The 15,735-nt window shown below is 44.9% G+C and overlaps 1 protein-coding gene across 6 annotated transcripts in view; it reads right to left on the reverse strand.

Moving 5' to 3' along the window:
• The window catches only part of RAD54 (DNA repair/recombination protein), a 120,804-nt gene extending 109,408 nt beyond the window's left edge, over positions 1-11,396 (reverse strand). For 3 of the 6 annotated variants that reach the window (XR_015689324.1, XR_015689323.1, XM_087670223.1), the window contains exons 1-7: positions 10,833-11,396; positions 10,309-10,683; positions 9,943-10,041; positions 9,620-9,860; positions 8,519-8,644; positions 8,376-8,432; positions 8,141-8,227 (exon numbers count right to left, since the gene is read on the reverse strand). Coding sequence is in view for 4 of the 6 variants with exons in the window: in XM_087670223.1 (XP_087526349.1) it covers positions 8,141-8,227; positions 8,376-8,432; positions 8,519-8,644; positions 9,620-9,860; positions 9,943-10,041; positions 10,309-10,683; positions 10,833-11,101 (1,254 nt within the window). In the remaining 2 variants the exon portion in view is untranslated. The remainder of the gene's footprint in view (positions 1-8,140; positions 8,228-8,375; positions 8,433-8,518; positions 8,645-9,619; positions 9,861-9,942; positions 10,042-10,308; positions 10,684-10,832) is intronic. The other 3 variants (XM_087670221.1, XM_087670219.1, XM_087670220.1) reach the window with 3 other exon arrangements.
• Between the last annotated feature and the right edge of the window lie 4,339 nt (positions 11,397-15,735).

A 15,735-nucleotide genomic window follows, 5' to 3' on the forward strand; every position in this document is an offset into this window, starting at 1 on the left:
CCAGGGCTCGACCCACTAAGGAGAGGTGGGCAGCACTCCAGTAGATCAGCTTCCACCTGATAGAGTCCAGAACTGGAAGAAACTGCTGGGCAAGAGTGATATTGAGTCCCACCTGGAACCCTAGGTATCGGACAGTCTGCCCTATGCATACCAATTTGAATCTCAAGTGGACACCCCACTCTGTGCTAGAGTCCAAGTCCGTAAGAAAACCGACTTTCACCAATTGATTTTCGCTCTAGCTGCAGTGCAAAACACCTCCAAGGCTAGTCTCACTCTCTCCAGCATCAACTCATCATCTTCTATATAAAAGGCAGTATCATCTACATACTTTGAATCTAACAACTCCGTCTCTTCTCTCATTGCCTCTGCAAAGAGTAGGAACAAATATGGGACAAGAGGACAGCCCTGCCAGACCAATCTCTCCAACCAAAACTCCTCCCCCCTCCTGCCACCTATGAGAACCTTGCTAGTAGCCGATCTGTAAAGTGTAGAAACCTAGCGGATCCATGCCTGGGGGAAGCGCAATCTCACCATGGTGCCCTCTACAAAGTCCCAGTCAACCATGTCATAGGCTTTCTCGAAGTCCAATGGAAGTACAGCCAATCCCTGTCCACTATGCTAGGCCCACTTAGTCGCCTCGAAGAAGGTGAAGGCATTGTCCAAGATGCTCCTATCCTAGACAAAACCTGTCTGTGTAACATGAATGATGTCTGGAAGTACGGGGCGGAGTCACCTACCAATCATGTTGGCCAATGCCTTATAGGCCACTACAACAGGGTAATCGGTTTCCACTAGGATAGCTCCAGCCAGTCTCCCCCTTTGGGAAGAAGACTAATCAAACCTCCGATAGACCTCCCTGGCAGCCGTCCTAAGCCGAAGATCTCCCGAAAGGCCAGTAGTAAGGGGTCCTTCACCACCTCCAAATAGGTAGTAAAGAGAGCCTTAGAAAGGCCACCCTCTCCTGAGCATTTCTACCCATCCTATGCATGTAAAGCCTCCTCTAATTCCTTCTCTATGAAGGTGTCAAGGAGGAAGCGTCCCATCTCCTCTATGACGAGGGAAGGAATGTGGTCCCAGACTTGCTGTCTACAGCGTTGTCCCCTAGCTGAGACTGCCTCCTACTGAAAAAGGTGTGTGTAGTAGTCAATGGTAATCTCCATCACCTAATCTAGGCTAGAGCAAATCCTCCCATGATGATCACGGAGGCTGCGAATCTGATCTCCTGAGGTGCGAGGCTAATGAACCTGGAAAAACTCCCTGCACATCGTGTCCCCCTTCCACGCCCAAAAGGCTGCAGAGGTATGGAAGAAAAACTCTAAGTGCCTGTCCTCGAGACCCGCAAGGGCTGCCCGTGCGCACACCTATGCGTGGAGAGTGGGATCCCCTGGTGCCTCCTAGAGTAGTCTCTGCATGGCTGCCAGGTCTCGCCGAAGTGCTCTCTCCTCCTCCCAACTCTGCTGCCTGGCCTGTAGGGCTGGCTCCTCGCAGATCCTGCTCGACTCAGCTAGGATCTCTGCAACCTCCTCTGCAATCTGGTCCCTCTTGTCCCACTCCCTAGTCCAAAGCTACTCAATCTGCCTTCTCATCTCATCCCTCCTATAGATCAAGTCAGGGATCTGGTAGGATCGCGTGTCCAAGGCTGAAGCTGGAGCATTAAGTGTAAGGAGGATCGGCAAACAAAGTAGTGCCAGCCAAGTGCCCTACCTGGCCACCGCAAGAGCACCCCCGCTCTCCCACATAGAACCTATCCAACTGCTCCAAAAGAGCTCCGCCCAGCCGCCTGTATCCCCAAGAGAAGTCCAACGACCCCTCCCTTCTATGGAAAGCTAGGTCCCACCAAGATCATGTGCTCCTACTGCGAGGAGGAAGACTTCCCATGCCTCCTGCTCCTCCCCTACCATACCCTGGTAATCTCTGACTCTACCATGTTGGTCCTTTTAAGACCTCCAAGTTGTTGAAGTCTCTTCCAACAATCCAAGAGTCCACCTCTGGGAGTCCTGTCATGATCTCCACCCAGAATCTGTTGCATGCCCTAACCTTAGTAGGGGCATAAACATTGAGGACTCCAAGGCACGAGTCCCCAATATCCAATCTGATCCATAGGACCCTCTCCCTGCTACAATCGTCCCGTGGTCACGTACACACTCGATGAGGCTCGGGCCAATAGAGGTGCATACGCCTCCACTTCTACCGTGGGCACCAATGGAAACTCCCAATAGGTGAGCGAACTGCCTAGGAGTACCTTCCCTACCCGATGGGCTGGGCGGGGTGAGCTTGTGCTCCTACAAAAATAAGATGTCGATCCGTCCGACAAGGGCAAGCTACAACTCCTGCCGAACATTCAACTTCTTGAACCACGAACCCCACTATAGTGGAGGCTATTCACATTCCAAGATGCTAGATGTAGACTCGTAGGAAACCTGTGACTGACCAAACAGGCATCTGTTCGGTGTGGAAACTACTAATGAAGAAGAAGAGCTATGGGACATGCGAATACGCTTTGCCGCAAGTCTGGAAGGTGAACTCCATTCCCCCATTGTGGCCCTTGAGCGGACCATGGGGGTAATAGATGCTCCATGCTGTACTAGGGGCCACTCAATCACATCCATCGATGCTCTCCACTATGGAGAGGCTCGAAAAATAATGCTCAAATGTGGGACCTCGGCTCCAGCCCACTAGTTAATGTCCATCATGCAACCTGGCCACTGCTAGGAAAAGAGTGCTAGTCCTCCTCCTCCCATCCATTGGGAGATGTGGTCTGCCACCTGGCCCTTCACCTCCTCCTCTATCTGTGTCATCGTCCAGTCTCCTAAATGAGAGGTCTAAAGGAAGAAAGCATAGTTTGGTCTATCTGATGGTACTGGCAAATGGACCTTGCTGCTCCTTGACTTGCGGACCACGAAGATCCACACCTCCAGAGATAGTGGATAATCTCCACTATCCGTAACTCTCAAGTAGGACCAAAGAACTCGTGGTAGAAGCTACACCTGTCTCGAGAAAGTGTGACAGATGGCAGGGACAGATGAGCTGGTGGCTATGTGTGTGTGTGTGTGCGTGTGTGTGTGTGTGTGTGGGGGGGGGGGGGGGGGGGGGGGGGGGGGATTCACCTGTTCTGGGTGAGGATCAGGGGGACTGATTGCAAGGGAGATGGTGGGGTGGAGGAAGATCGAGGGAAGGTGGGGTGATCGGAGGTATAAGGCGAGTGTGTGTGTGTGTGTGGGGCCGGGGGGGGGGATATATGGGGGCTGTGGAATCTCGGGTGAGGTAGCCTGTGACACCTCCGAGGGTGGTGGATGTGGGGGTCTATGATCCTGCGGATGGAACGAGCTGTTGGGGGGGGAGGGACTGGGGGTGCTCTACTGAGGGTCCATCGCTCGCCCTCCTGCTCTCTGCTGCCGTGGCTGTGTCTGAGGGGCTGATTGAGGCCCCCCTTGCCGTCTTTCTCTCTCTCGTCATTGGACCTGTGTAAAGCCATCAACGTCCACCTATGGGCCTGTCGGCGGAGCCGCTTTGGCTCTGAATCGCGTGCAACCTGCTACCTAATGCCCAAAGTCATGGTATCGCAAGCACTGCCCTGGTTGCCCAATCACTATAACCTGCTGCCTGAAGGGGTGTCCGTCTGCCTTAATCTCCAAAAATTTTGGTATATTCTTTGTATCTTTCACAACCACCCATACCTTTGGGACTCCTACAAGGCTGTCACTGCATCCATGAAGAAGGCAGAAAGAACTGTGTCGAATAGCCGTCCAAAGTCCTCCACTAACTGGCGATACTCCACCGCCAATCAAGGGGATAGTAAAGCGATCGGATATCTAAGAAACGAGTTATGGAGCGCGAATTCCTCCACTGTGAAGCCATGTAGATGACCCTGTTCGTGGAGGCATAAGGTAAGCTATCCACTAGCTCATGAGCTGCATCTGCCGAGGTGAGTCAGACCATAAAGATCCCTTGACCCATGAGAACTACCTCCGCGATCTACATTGTGCCAATGCACAGCGTGGAGTGAAGCCAATCCCGAAGCTGGGCCCTAGATGAGGAGTGTCCTACAACTTGAATAAAGATCACTGTTTCTTTCAGCTCCAGCTCTATGGCACGGACGGCTAAGAGCTATTCCTTAGAGAGGCCGATGCAAAGGCGTTTGATTGAGCGGCACTCACAGAATGCATCGGCGTCTCTGACCAGAGGTTTCCATTGTGCGTCCTTGCTGAGAACCTACCAATCACGTTGTTGCGCTACCAGGGGGAAAGAGGCAGATGTTTTCTTGCCGTGGGGGAGGTGCTAGACTCCACGGATAGAAGGCTCCCGACGAGAACACGCGGGTGGGGGCCTGCCGAATGGAGCCATAGGGCAGAGGAGGCAAGGGGCGGGGGAGGGGGGGGAGGGGAGATGGGCGCGATGGCGGGCAGGAGCACAACGGGAAAGAGCATTGGTTCAACAACAAAATTACCCCAAGAAATAAGAAACATTAGGCTTTAGCCCAAAATACATCTCAAAAGGAGTTATACATATTACAGCAAATGCAAGTGACCGATTTAAAATATAAACTTCAGCGGCCACTACTTTGGTCCAAGGACACTGAGGTGTTTGCCAATGCTCCATCATAGTTCGCATGATCTCAATCACACTCAGATTCTTTCACTTCAAAATACCATTCACTTGAGGAGTGATTCTCTTAGCATACTCCCAATGAATTCCTCAATCTACATAAAACCGAGACAATTCATTGAAGACAAACTCTCCACCTTTGTCAGATCTCATTATGTTAAGCTTCCTACCTAAATGGTTTTCCTCGAAGATGAGCCAATCCTTAAGATCTGAGAAAGCTTCACATTTTAGTGCTAGAAAATATACCCATGTCATCCTACTGTAATCATCCACAATCAACATAAAGTAAAGACTCCCCTTGAGTGACTCTATCCTCATCAATCCACACAAATCTGTAGAAACAAGCTCCAAGGGCCCCATCTCGAAGCTTTGCTAGAAATCACATCTCTGTGTTGTTTGCCACAGATGCAAGATACACATGACAGATGGCTTGCCCCAACATTTGGCAATCCCTATCACAAGCTACCTTCTGAAGGTACTCATAATTGAGGTGGCCATACCGAGCATGCCATTGCTCGAACTAAGATTGAGAAGTAAGAAGAAGAGAATATGACAAGTAGATTCAATGTCTTTCTTGTTCTTGGCTACCTTCTTTTGCTTTTGCTATCCCTTCTTTTGGGAAGCCCGACCTGTAAGAGCCTGAGAATTCCATGAATTCATAGCTTCAATTGTTCCTCTTGGTCCAAGACCATAAAAACCAACTCCTTCCATTTAAGGGTCTTCATCCTCCCTGAAGCAATCAAAGAGGAGTAGAATGCAACCAAGGAGACAACTGCGATAACAAAGTGATCACCATATCCTCAAAGGAGATCGGCTTGTCAACATTTAGTCGCCGAAGCTTGTTCACATTCTCCCGCATGGAAGCAAACTTGTTTGGATCCAAAGTCAGCATCTGCACCTCCAGAGAGACCATCTTCGTGACAGTCATCTTGTTATAGAGCTGATCTAGTTCGAGCCATCTCTCTCAAGCATTGGTAAGACGCTCAATATGGGCTATCACAATTGAAGTACATGAAAGAAATAAGAAAGAACGGATGAGGGAATTCAACTTATCCCAATGCGTTTGTACCTTCACCAACTCTGCTTTCTCCAAAGAAGAAAGATTGAAAAGATCCTAGGCAATGGACGGTCAATAGCCTCCATCACCAGCTCCACCAAATCATAAGACTCCAAGATGGCAAGCATCAACACCCGCCAAATGCGGCAGTTCTCCCCATCTAGCTTTTGATCCCGTGGGAGAGCCAATAAGACAAGTATCTTCCAATCCATAATCACCTAGAACAAAACATCAATTTTGAATGGCATGGCTCCTGAACAACTTGCGCAAAACAAGGCTAGCCCCTTTTAACTCCGAAAAGGCAGCTTGCTAGGACTTTCTTCACTCCTCCTTCACACGCCTTAACCGCTAGAGGTGATTAAAAAACAAAACATATTGTAAAAGGCTGAAAACATAGTCTTTTCTCCTTCTTTGACAGCAAAAGCTGTAAAAAAACAGCAAACTTCCTTCCTTTCCTGCACATCTCCACTGGCTTCAGCCTTGTGTCGATGTGCAACCCTCCCACTCACCCTCAAACGCTGAAAACATAGCCTTGGTGTCACGCTAAAATCTCCTCTTCAGGTCTACCCTCAATCAATCAGCCTTTCAAGGCTGCTCTAATACCATGTTAGAGTACAGAGAATGTGGAAGCGTATGACCGGACTGAAAGAAAAGACATGAACACAGAGAGAAGAGAGGGGGAGAGAGAGAGAGACAGTAGAATGCTGAAGGCTGCAGAGTATGAATGTTGAAGACTGAAGAAGAATCTGTAGAACGGGCTGTTGCTGTATCACTAGTTGGAGCTCTCTTTTTTTTTTTGTAAATAGTTGGAGCTCTCTCTCTCTCTCTCTCTCTCTCTCTCTCTCTCTCTCTCTCTCTCTCTCTCGTGCAGAAAACGGAAAACTGAATGTGTGTTGACTCCTGGGCAGGCTGACCATAAATAGCCCAATATAATAAAATGAAATGCAGCAAGTCGGCCAGGCTGAAAACTGGCCAGCTGCAGCAAACTGATGAAAATAATAATAAAGTAATCAAGAAATGCTCTGATTGCTGCCTGGCTGCCACATGACACCTGTCCGCCACCCTGCCCAGTCTGCCCAAACTGCTGCAATAAATGCTGTCAACTGCATATAAACTGTCCGACCTGCTCCAAACTGGTAAAATCTGCCCTAAACTGTCCTGACACGGCCTATGCCCATCTTGGGGATGACCAAATCTATCCTCCACCCAAACCTTGAGGTTATTTACCACCAAAGGCAATAATACTCGAAATCAGATCCAAGGCTGAAAATGCAGCCTTTTCAGCACTTCTCCTACTGTTCCTGCATACAAAACAAGCAAATCTTCCTTTGTTCATGTGTGCCTATGCTGACTCCAGCCATAGGTTGATGCACAGCCCTCCTACTCACACTTGTACACTAAAAATGCAGCCTTTGTGCCATAAGATGTGTACTCCCACACTAAGGGGGGTTACATGCTAAAAAGTGACCATCTGCAATGAATAATGTGTCTATTACCACATGACAAAAAATCATTAGCTCCCCTTTACTCACTGTGCGGACTGCTTTGGCCAAGGGATATTGGCCACCTGGAACTTCTTCATGTGCCCATTTCATGAGATGAAAAGAATGTCCAATTAAAAAAAGCTATTTTTGGGACCACTGGTTGCAGGTAGAGTTTTGATGTTTTTTATCTCCTCTTATCTCTTGCCATTTCACCAAAGCACTTTGGTGACACTTCTTGGCAGGTATTTGTAATTGAAACAACCCATTCCCACCGTAAGAAGAAAAAGGAGGTAAATGGCAGGCAGAGCCTCAATCTGTAACCAGCCTAACCTAGTTGTAGTCCTTTTCAACTATGACTTCCTCAGAAAAAGAAAATTTCGGACTTGATTAGTAATGCACTTTCCATTTCGTAGAATTTGGCCACTCTCATCAAAAAGCAATTTAGAGAGACTTGCATTATGCACACAATTTCAGAGGACAATGCTGCAATTTTAGATGACGAGATAACACTGACTGTTTGATATAAAAGTCATGATTGCCTTACCACATCCCACAAGCACATGAAATGTTATGAGTTTGCAGGAAATGAGTACAAAGAAAATGGAGACTCCTTGTTGATTGAAGCACATGATCAAACTTGAAAGCCCCTCATAATAGAAGCTGCAGAATCCCAAACATAGCTAGCCGAGCGACTCAAAGACTTCGCAACAATGGACATGCAGTCTTGGGACTTCCTGCTGATTCTAGCTCCTCACTGTTCCAGTACTGGCAATGTTTAACACTTTCCAACTAGATATTTCTTGGTCCAAAATTATTCCTCACTCACTGTCATATACTGGTACTATGATATAAACCAGCTACCTTTACTCATACTGGCACTTTGGTATAAAGCAGCCTACCTTTACAAATTATTTTATTAATTTACCCAATTGGCAATGTAATGAGCGTCCTCTACTAGACATAGACTTTGTGATAAGTTTTGAATAATCCTCACTTCGTAATAATGTCGAAAAGAAACTGCATCACCAAGTATTCCAGGATTGGTAAAATTGACCATTGCATAAAATTCCTCCAGATCATTCTGCACTTGATCCAAACACAACATGAGTACAAGGCAAGGAAAATAACGAAGAAAGAGGTAACTTATTCTTCTTCACTAAAAATATTACTTAGATCAGTTGAGAAAGAGATAAACCTTTAGTTCATGTAACCTATAACTCAGCATGTACCTGCATGGGTGTACCCGACAATAGAACTCGTCTATGACACTGAATAGCTGCTAGAGCCTGCTCCAAGATGTCAAAGACAACTTAGCTAAAAACCTGAAATTGCTTTTACAAAGTGGTACTCAATGTAAGGATGTAAGAGCAACCTTATTTGTGTGTGTCTGAGCATTTTTCAGCCTGTGAGCTTCATCACAAATAAGTAAGTCGCAACTACCAGGCTGCTCAAACTTCTTGGCATGCAGTCTGAAGGTTTCATAAGATAGTATCATGATCTGGTACAGGATAACATTGAAGCACATCACCAAAGCCAAATTGTATGGTAACTCTAATTGTGAGCATTACCAAAAGACAACCCCCATGCCTAATCAACAAAATGACCCACTGAGTATGAATAAAATCTTGAATACTTCTCTATTCCTTCAAAGAGCTCAAGAGCATCATTATAGGCAAAAAAGCACAGAGTATACCTGCAGATGCAGATGAATATACATGGTGGTGCAAAAGAACCGGATGTGGATTTTGTCTTGAATAATGGAATGCAATAACTTAAAAGCATGCTATTGGAAATTGAAGCCTCAATGTCTCTCATGAAAGTGATGTGCAAGGAAAAAAACTGAGATAGCAAAAAAGATGTAGTTTGCATTGTAATCCTACACGGGAACCTATTTCCTTAAGGCTATATTTTGCCTGACATAATGCATGTTGGAAATTCAAGAGGGACCTCAACTCATCATCCATGACCCATGGAACATCATCATGTACCCCTGTTTCACACCTCTTTTCAAGCACTAATTGAACCTTTGTCCTTGATTACACCTCAGCTTTGGACACAAATTCTTTGAAGGTTTGCTGTTAGCAAACCTTGTGTGCCAACATCATTCTGCACCACCACTGGTAATAATATGCATTGGACTTTCCTATGTGCTGCTGAGTAGAGTGCTGAACCACTATGATCCTCAAAGTCAAAAAGTAGCACTGCAAGCTCCACCTGCTGAAGCCTTGCCAGCTATATAATGATCGCTTTTTTTTCCTACAAAGTGCTAGCTTTAAACTAGAATCATCAAATACAACAGAAGTTTGAAAATACCCTCTTCTTCAGAAGCAACTCACAAGAAATCCACAAAGAAAGTCCTCCAAACATTAGAATGGCAGTGTAAACTTCTAGAATTTATATTTGAATAGTCTGTAGCAATCCATGAATAAATGCAACATTAAAAGTATCTTAATGTACCCTGCTTACAACATACCTGGTATGGACTATTAGGAGCTAGGAAACTAGCAATGCTAGAAATAGCATCAGCCCTGGTTGACTCACACAGTGCCATCACCTGCACTTTGCCTCTCAGCCACTTCTGTATTTCTGATTCCCAATTGCTCACAAGACTTGTTGGTGTTACTATCAACACCCTTCTTGCTATTGGAGAGCCATTAAAGCCCTGCTTCAGCAGCGTCCAGAGCAATGTGATGGACTGCAATGTCTTGCCCAGGCTGAGTACAAAAGTCACTGGAGAATTAATGACTTTTAAATGGTGTTGTAAAATTAATGCAGATAATGTTGTGGTAAGGGTACCCCATATCATCAGCAAGTATACAGCCTGCAAGATCTTTGCTAACTTTTGAAAATTCTCTGAGACCAGCAACACATTGAAACATAAATTGCACGCCATCCCTGCATATTACACAACATGTTATTCTAACAAGAACAAAAGACTTCCCATAAAATGGAGCAAATATCCTCTTTATCTCTTTAGGAGCTTCGCTCAAGAGTAGCTGATTGAGACAGAGACTCCCTCTATGTGCTTGCATCAGGCTTGGAATGGGTTTGCATTTTCATACATTGATATTGCATGATGGCTACTATTTTTGAAAGCTTTAGATCATAGACTTGTAGCAGTTCACAGCATTTTTTGAAGGAAAAAGAGAGTTTATGAAATACCGCTGGTGAGCACGCAAAAACTGGACTAACTGTGGATCAACAGCAATTGGTCTTAATGTATCATCGTGTCTGCCATCTTCATCTGGCTCCCACAGCACAAGTGGTTCAATACCAGGAGGAAGCTCACGTACTTCACTCTCCTGTAAAGATGATGCAGGCTCTGCCCGAGGTGGCAAAATATTAGTTATCTGAGATAAAGCTGGTCTTGAAGAGCCCCATGGCACAAAGCGCTTGCGAGCATGAAGGCGACGCAAAAGTTCTGTTCTTTTCTCTGTGTCAGCACCAGGACAAGGAGATTTGAAAGGCCCTCTGACAGCATTAGAAACTGAAAGCACCCTTGGTAGCAGAGGTTGCCTTCGAACAATCAAGTCGCCTCTGAGTCATGCAAAGTTCTGCAGATATGAGAAAAAAGAAGTAGATACACCACGACTAGTTTAAGAACCATAAAATTGCAGTTTCTTAGTGATTTCCTAATCCAGAGTTTATGAAGTCAGTAAATCCCGGCTAATCACTCGAGGCTCTACCTCAAAAGAGCAGCAACATTTTCTGCCTTCCTTTCTCCATCAGCAATCTGCGGCTCCTGATTCTCTGAAACTTCATTTGCCTCATTTTCAACTGCACTGCATCTTTCCTTAAAATCTTGAACACTGATTACTTGAAAGCACCCTACACCTTCTGGATAATTCCTCCACGAGGGGCAAAGATAGCCTCCCTCGCCGTCATTCGCCTCAACACACCACTCCAGGCCCTCCCTCTCGCAATTCTCACAGAGTAATGCTCGCACCATTACCATTGAATAAGGTCCATCTAACAAAGAATTACACCGTCCTTAGTGAGAACGACAAAGCTGAAGCCAATATCTCGAGTTATGGCTGTCGATCGCACCAAACTAACGTCGTCTGGACTTTTACACTTCGTGAAAAAGCTTGTATCTGCTCTTTGCCGAATGTAAGCTGCGCAGCATTCACTCGCCGGTTCTCGTACTCAGTTTTAAGCACGAAAGAGCCTGTTGTATAAGGCACGTACATGTGATACGACCTTTCTCTAGAGCACGTTTGTCTATTCTAGCATTGTCTTGTGGAAGGAACGTTAGGACCTGCGCTTTTAGCGGTCGTTTCGTGTATATAAACTACTTTATAGACACTACATCTCACGTTACATTCCAACGTATAAACATATAACAAGGGTGTATTATTGGGCGCAAGAGCATTGCCTTTTTTCAATACATGAAAGAGAATGAGAGAGACACATAAACTTTTAAGACACATTGTATACTATATATACAAACTAGTTTAGTGTGGATAAACTAGTTTATATTCACTATATCTAAATTTACATTCTAACATATAAGAAATCTTAAACACGTTATATAACTTTGGATGGAAGTAAAACATATGCCAATTCAAGGTAGCTTCGTTATGTCCAAGGTGGTGTGTTCCATGGTGGAGAGAGAGAGGGGGGGTGCGGAGGGCAGACATTAGGAATCAAGATTTTGGTATTAGATCGACGCAACAAACAAAGGTGGGAAGAGCATTTAGGACTTGGAAGTGGAAGTGTCACAATGTCTCTAGGTGCGGGAGCTATGCACTTCCGTCTTCTAGCAAATGCATACAAGAATCAAATGCTTATAGTTTTGCAAACACTTAAAGGGGCGTGGATCATCGTTTTCACAAGGGAGGGTAGCCATTGATTTTTTTGTTTGGAGGGGGTGCTTTTTGGGTTTGGGTTTAGGTTTGGGTAATGGTATGGGACTATAGTATTTGAGATGATGCATAAATCAAAGTTTTGGACATGGGTTTAAGTTTGGGAAATAGGTTGACTAGATTTAACATTATAGGGACCAGGGGTTGGGACTCTCTCTCTCTCTCTCTCTCTCTCTCTCTCTCTCTCTCTCTCTCTCTCTCTCTCTCTCTCTCTCTCTCTCTCTCTCTCTCTCTCTCTCTCTCTCTCTCTCTCTCTCTCAAGTGGCATGGCATGAGGCTATTGGCAATGCCATACCAAGGGCTACAACCTAGTAAGAGCTTATAATCCACATGGATAGTAGTAGTTACACATCATTGTGGTAGCGATACCACCTCAGCATTTCTTACTAAGCCAATTAGTGGCATGTCATCTAGGCGTTAACTCATCTTATTCAACATCGCCACCTTCCAAACTTTAGTTTATGGTCCCCCTCATCTCCTTACATTTGTAGTTATGGTTCATGCCTATAAGTGGCTATCATGGTATACATCAAATTGCCCACGTTAAGGCAAGTGGCTATCATGGTATACATCAAACTGCCCACTATGGATGCGTAAGGGATCTTGGCCATCTCAGCCTCCTACACATCAGACTACAAACAATCATCCTGACTAACCTTCACATGAGAAGATAAAGGATAGCCAATAGAGAAATTTGCGATTGAGAAAGAAGGTGTTTAATACTTTGTTGATATATCTTAATCATAAATTCCAAGCCCATTAAATGCATTGTCAAATGGAAGGTATGCATTGTGTAATTGTTTGCTCTATGGTCCAAGCTTTTGTCTGGGGCTTGTTTAGAACCTTGAGAAGGGAGCATTAAGCACCATTGTGTGCTTCATTATCATCATCATCAACATCATGTGCTGCTGCAAACCCCTGTCCAGTTTGCGCAGATTGCACCTGTTTCAGGCCTGAACTCCTATGCCTCATTTGTTGGTTGTAATCACTCACTTGGCTGTACATTGCTTGCAAGAGATCCCTGGAAGGCACTTGAAGATAATAGGAAGCCATTGCTTGTGCTGAAGCTCACTTATGAGGTGAAAACAGAGATCACAGGTCTGTCATAAACAATGGCCTACTGTATACAGCCACTACAAAGCATATACACTTGTCTGGCATGAGCTTGAAGCACTCATACATACCCAGAAGCATCATTGGAGCCAAGATGTATGTCAAGAAGCCATATGTACCGGATGTAATGCATTTGAGCTGAAGTTGCTCACTGAAATCACTCAGATCTGAAGTATGTTAGTGGTTGAAAACTGTCATACACAGTCAATGACAAGCATTGTGTATTACTGAAGCAATACAGGTCATCTTGGGGGTTCTATCATCTATATGAACTAACCTATACATGCTGAATGTATGGAGGATTGAAGCAAGCAATGAGCATCATTGAAAACTGAATTCTGAAGCTGAAGTAAATGTAGTCACACTGTCTTGGTTAATTACAAACAGTTCATGAAGTTTATGCCACTGGTCAACGAAGACAGGTTTTCTATGCCTACTCAGATGCTCATGTATTGAACTTGCCAATACAAAGTAAATGTATGACATGATTGGAAGACATTTTGGAGCTGCTTGGAGCTTGTTATGCTGAATTTTGGTTGACTGCAACCTGCAACTAAATTTGTTGACACTTGTATGTGCTCGTTATGCACTGTTTTGTGCCTCTATGCTCATGTCTTGACTGCCAAATGTACTAGCAACTATCCGGGAGGTTTTGGAACATGTATGACATGATTACCACTCAGTTTTGGACTTGAAATTGCTGCTGGTTACTCACAGTTTACAGTTTTCAGACTGCATGTATGTACCCTGGCAGTGAGGTTACAGAAGCTTAAGCTGAAGCAAACACATAGCTTATGTATTGACAGTTATACCTATAGTTGAGACCACTTGTTTGTGGGTTGTTTTGGGGTGTTAGTGGGCTGAAATACCCTGTTTTTTTCTGCAATTTAGTGCAAAAAACTGTCATAAACTGTTACGGACTGAACTTGGTCAGTCATACTTATTGGTCTGCAGGGAATCAGGCACTTGATAGACAGTCTATTGCATCATGGCTAATGCACATGGAACTGACAATATCACTTAGATAGTTGGAGAGAAGTTGGACAACAAGAACTTTGCATTATGGAAATTTAGAATGAAAAACTTTTTGGTTAACAGAGGTTATTGGAATCTATGTACAGGAGATGAGGCTGCTCCTGAGTTGCCTGCACAGAATCCAACTAATGAACAGAAAAGAGCTTACAGGCTATGGAATGAAAGAGCATGCAAGGTGCTGCATTGGTTTTCTCTATGTATATCTGATGCTATGGTAATTCAAATCACTGGATGTGAGACTCCGAAGGATGCTTGGAACATACTGATGAAAAATTATGGAACCATGACACATGCAAGGAAGATCCAGTTGAAACAGCAGTTCAACAACATGTCTAGGAATGGCAAGAGCATCCAGGTGTATACCACGGAGATTAAGACCATAGCTGATCAACTTGCTACCATTGGCTCACGTGTATCAGAAGATGATATGATTGATGTTGCCTTGAATGGCTTAGGCAAAGAGTACAAAGCTTTTGACACTTCCATTTCTGTCAGAGAAGAGCCCCCTAGCTGGGAAGAGCTAGTTGCTTTGTTGCTGCATGAGGAAGTCAAACTTGGTTTGAATATAGGTTCTAGTGCATCTCAAAATAGAGACACTGTGTTATACTCTAGCCAGCGTGGCAGAGGATCTAGAGGTCGTGGTGACACTCGTAATGCTTATGGACAGCAACAGCAGCAGAGTAATTGGCATGGTGCAAATACACAAGGCTAGTGTGGATTTGGCAGGTTTAGAGGCAGGGGGAGATCACCCCGAGGTAGAGGTGGTGGTTCTGGTTCATGGCAGTCATCTGATCAGTCCAACAGGGACTGCCATTATTGTGGTTGGTATGGGCATATTGCAAAGGATTGTTACAAGAAGTAGGGAGATATGAAGGCAAAGGGCAGACAGCATGGGCACTATGCATCTTCCAGTGGTGCTCACGATGAGCCAGTTGATAGACTCTTTGCCATGCAGCATGTATCCAGAAATGCATCAAGACATGATAGAGATGACAGATGGTACATTGACTCTGGAGCGTCAAACCACATGACACTGCATGGAGAGTGGTTTGATGAGATGGTTGTAGGTACACATGGTCATGTATGTACTAGGGATGACACCCAACATGACATAAAGCATAAAGGGATTGTTCCTCTTATGATGCCTGATGGCAAGAAGAAAGGCATGCATGATGTATTACATGTACCGACCATAACTAATAATCTGTTGTTTGTGGGTCAAATGGCAGAACAGAATTTGCAAGTGAGGTTTAACAAAGATGGGTGTTTCATTGAGGAGTATGGAAATGACTGCAAGTTAATTGCCAAGGGCAGAAGGGATGGCAGGATGTTTACATTGGATGCAACAATTCCGGGACTTAAGGCAGCCATGTTTGCTCATGATGAGAGTGCCATTCGGGATGTAGAGATTTGGCAAAAGCGGATTTGACATGTCAATGTACAAAAGCTGAAATCTATGCAGCAGAAGGAAGTAGTACTTGGATTACCTAAATTCAAGTATAATGATTTTGGTCATGTATGCCCTGCATGTCAGTTTGAAAGCAGGCACGGTTTCCTTTCATGAGACATGTAAAAA

The sequence above is a fragment of the Lygodium microphyllum genome, chromosome 28 (assembly GCF_053477565.2).
Source record: "Lygodium microphyllum isolate KBCC chromosome 28, Lygodium_microphyllum_v1.1.10, whole genome shotgun sequence".
NCBI classification, from domain to species: domain Eukaryota; kingdom Viridiplantae; phylum Streptophyta; class Polypodiopsida; order Schizaeales; family Lygodiaceae; genus Lygodium; species Lygodium microphyllum.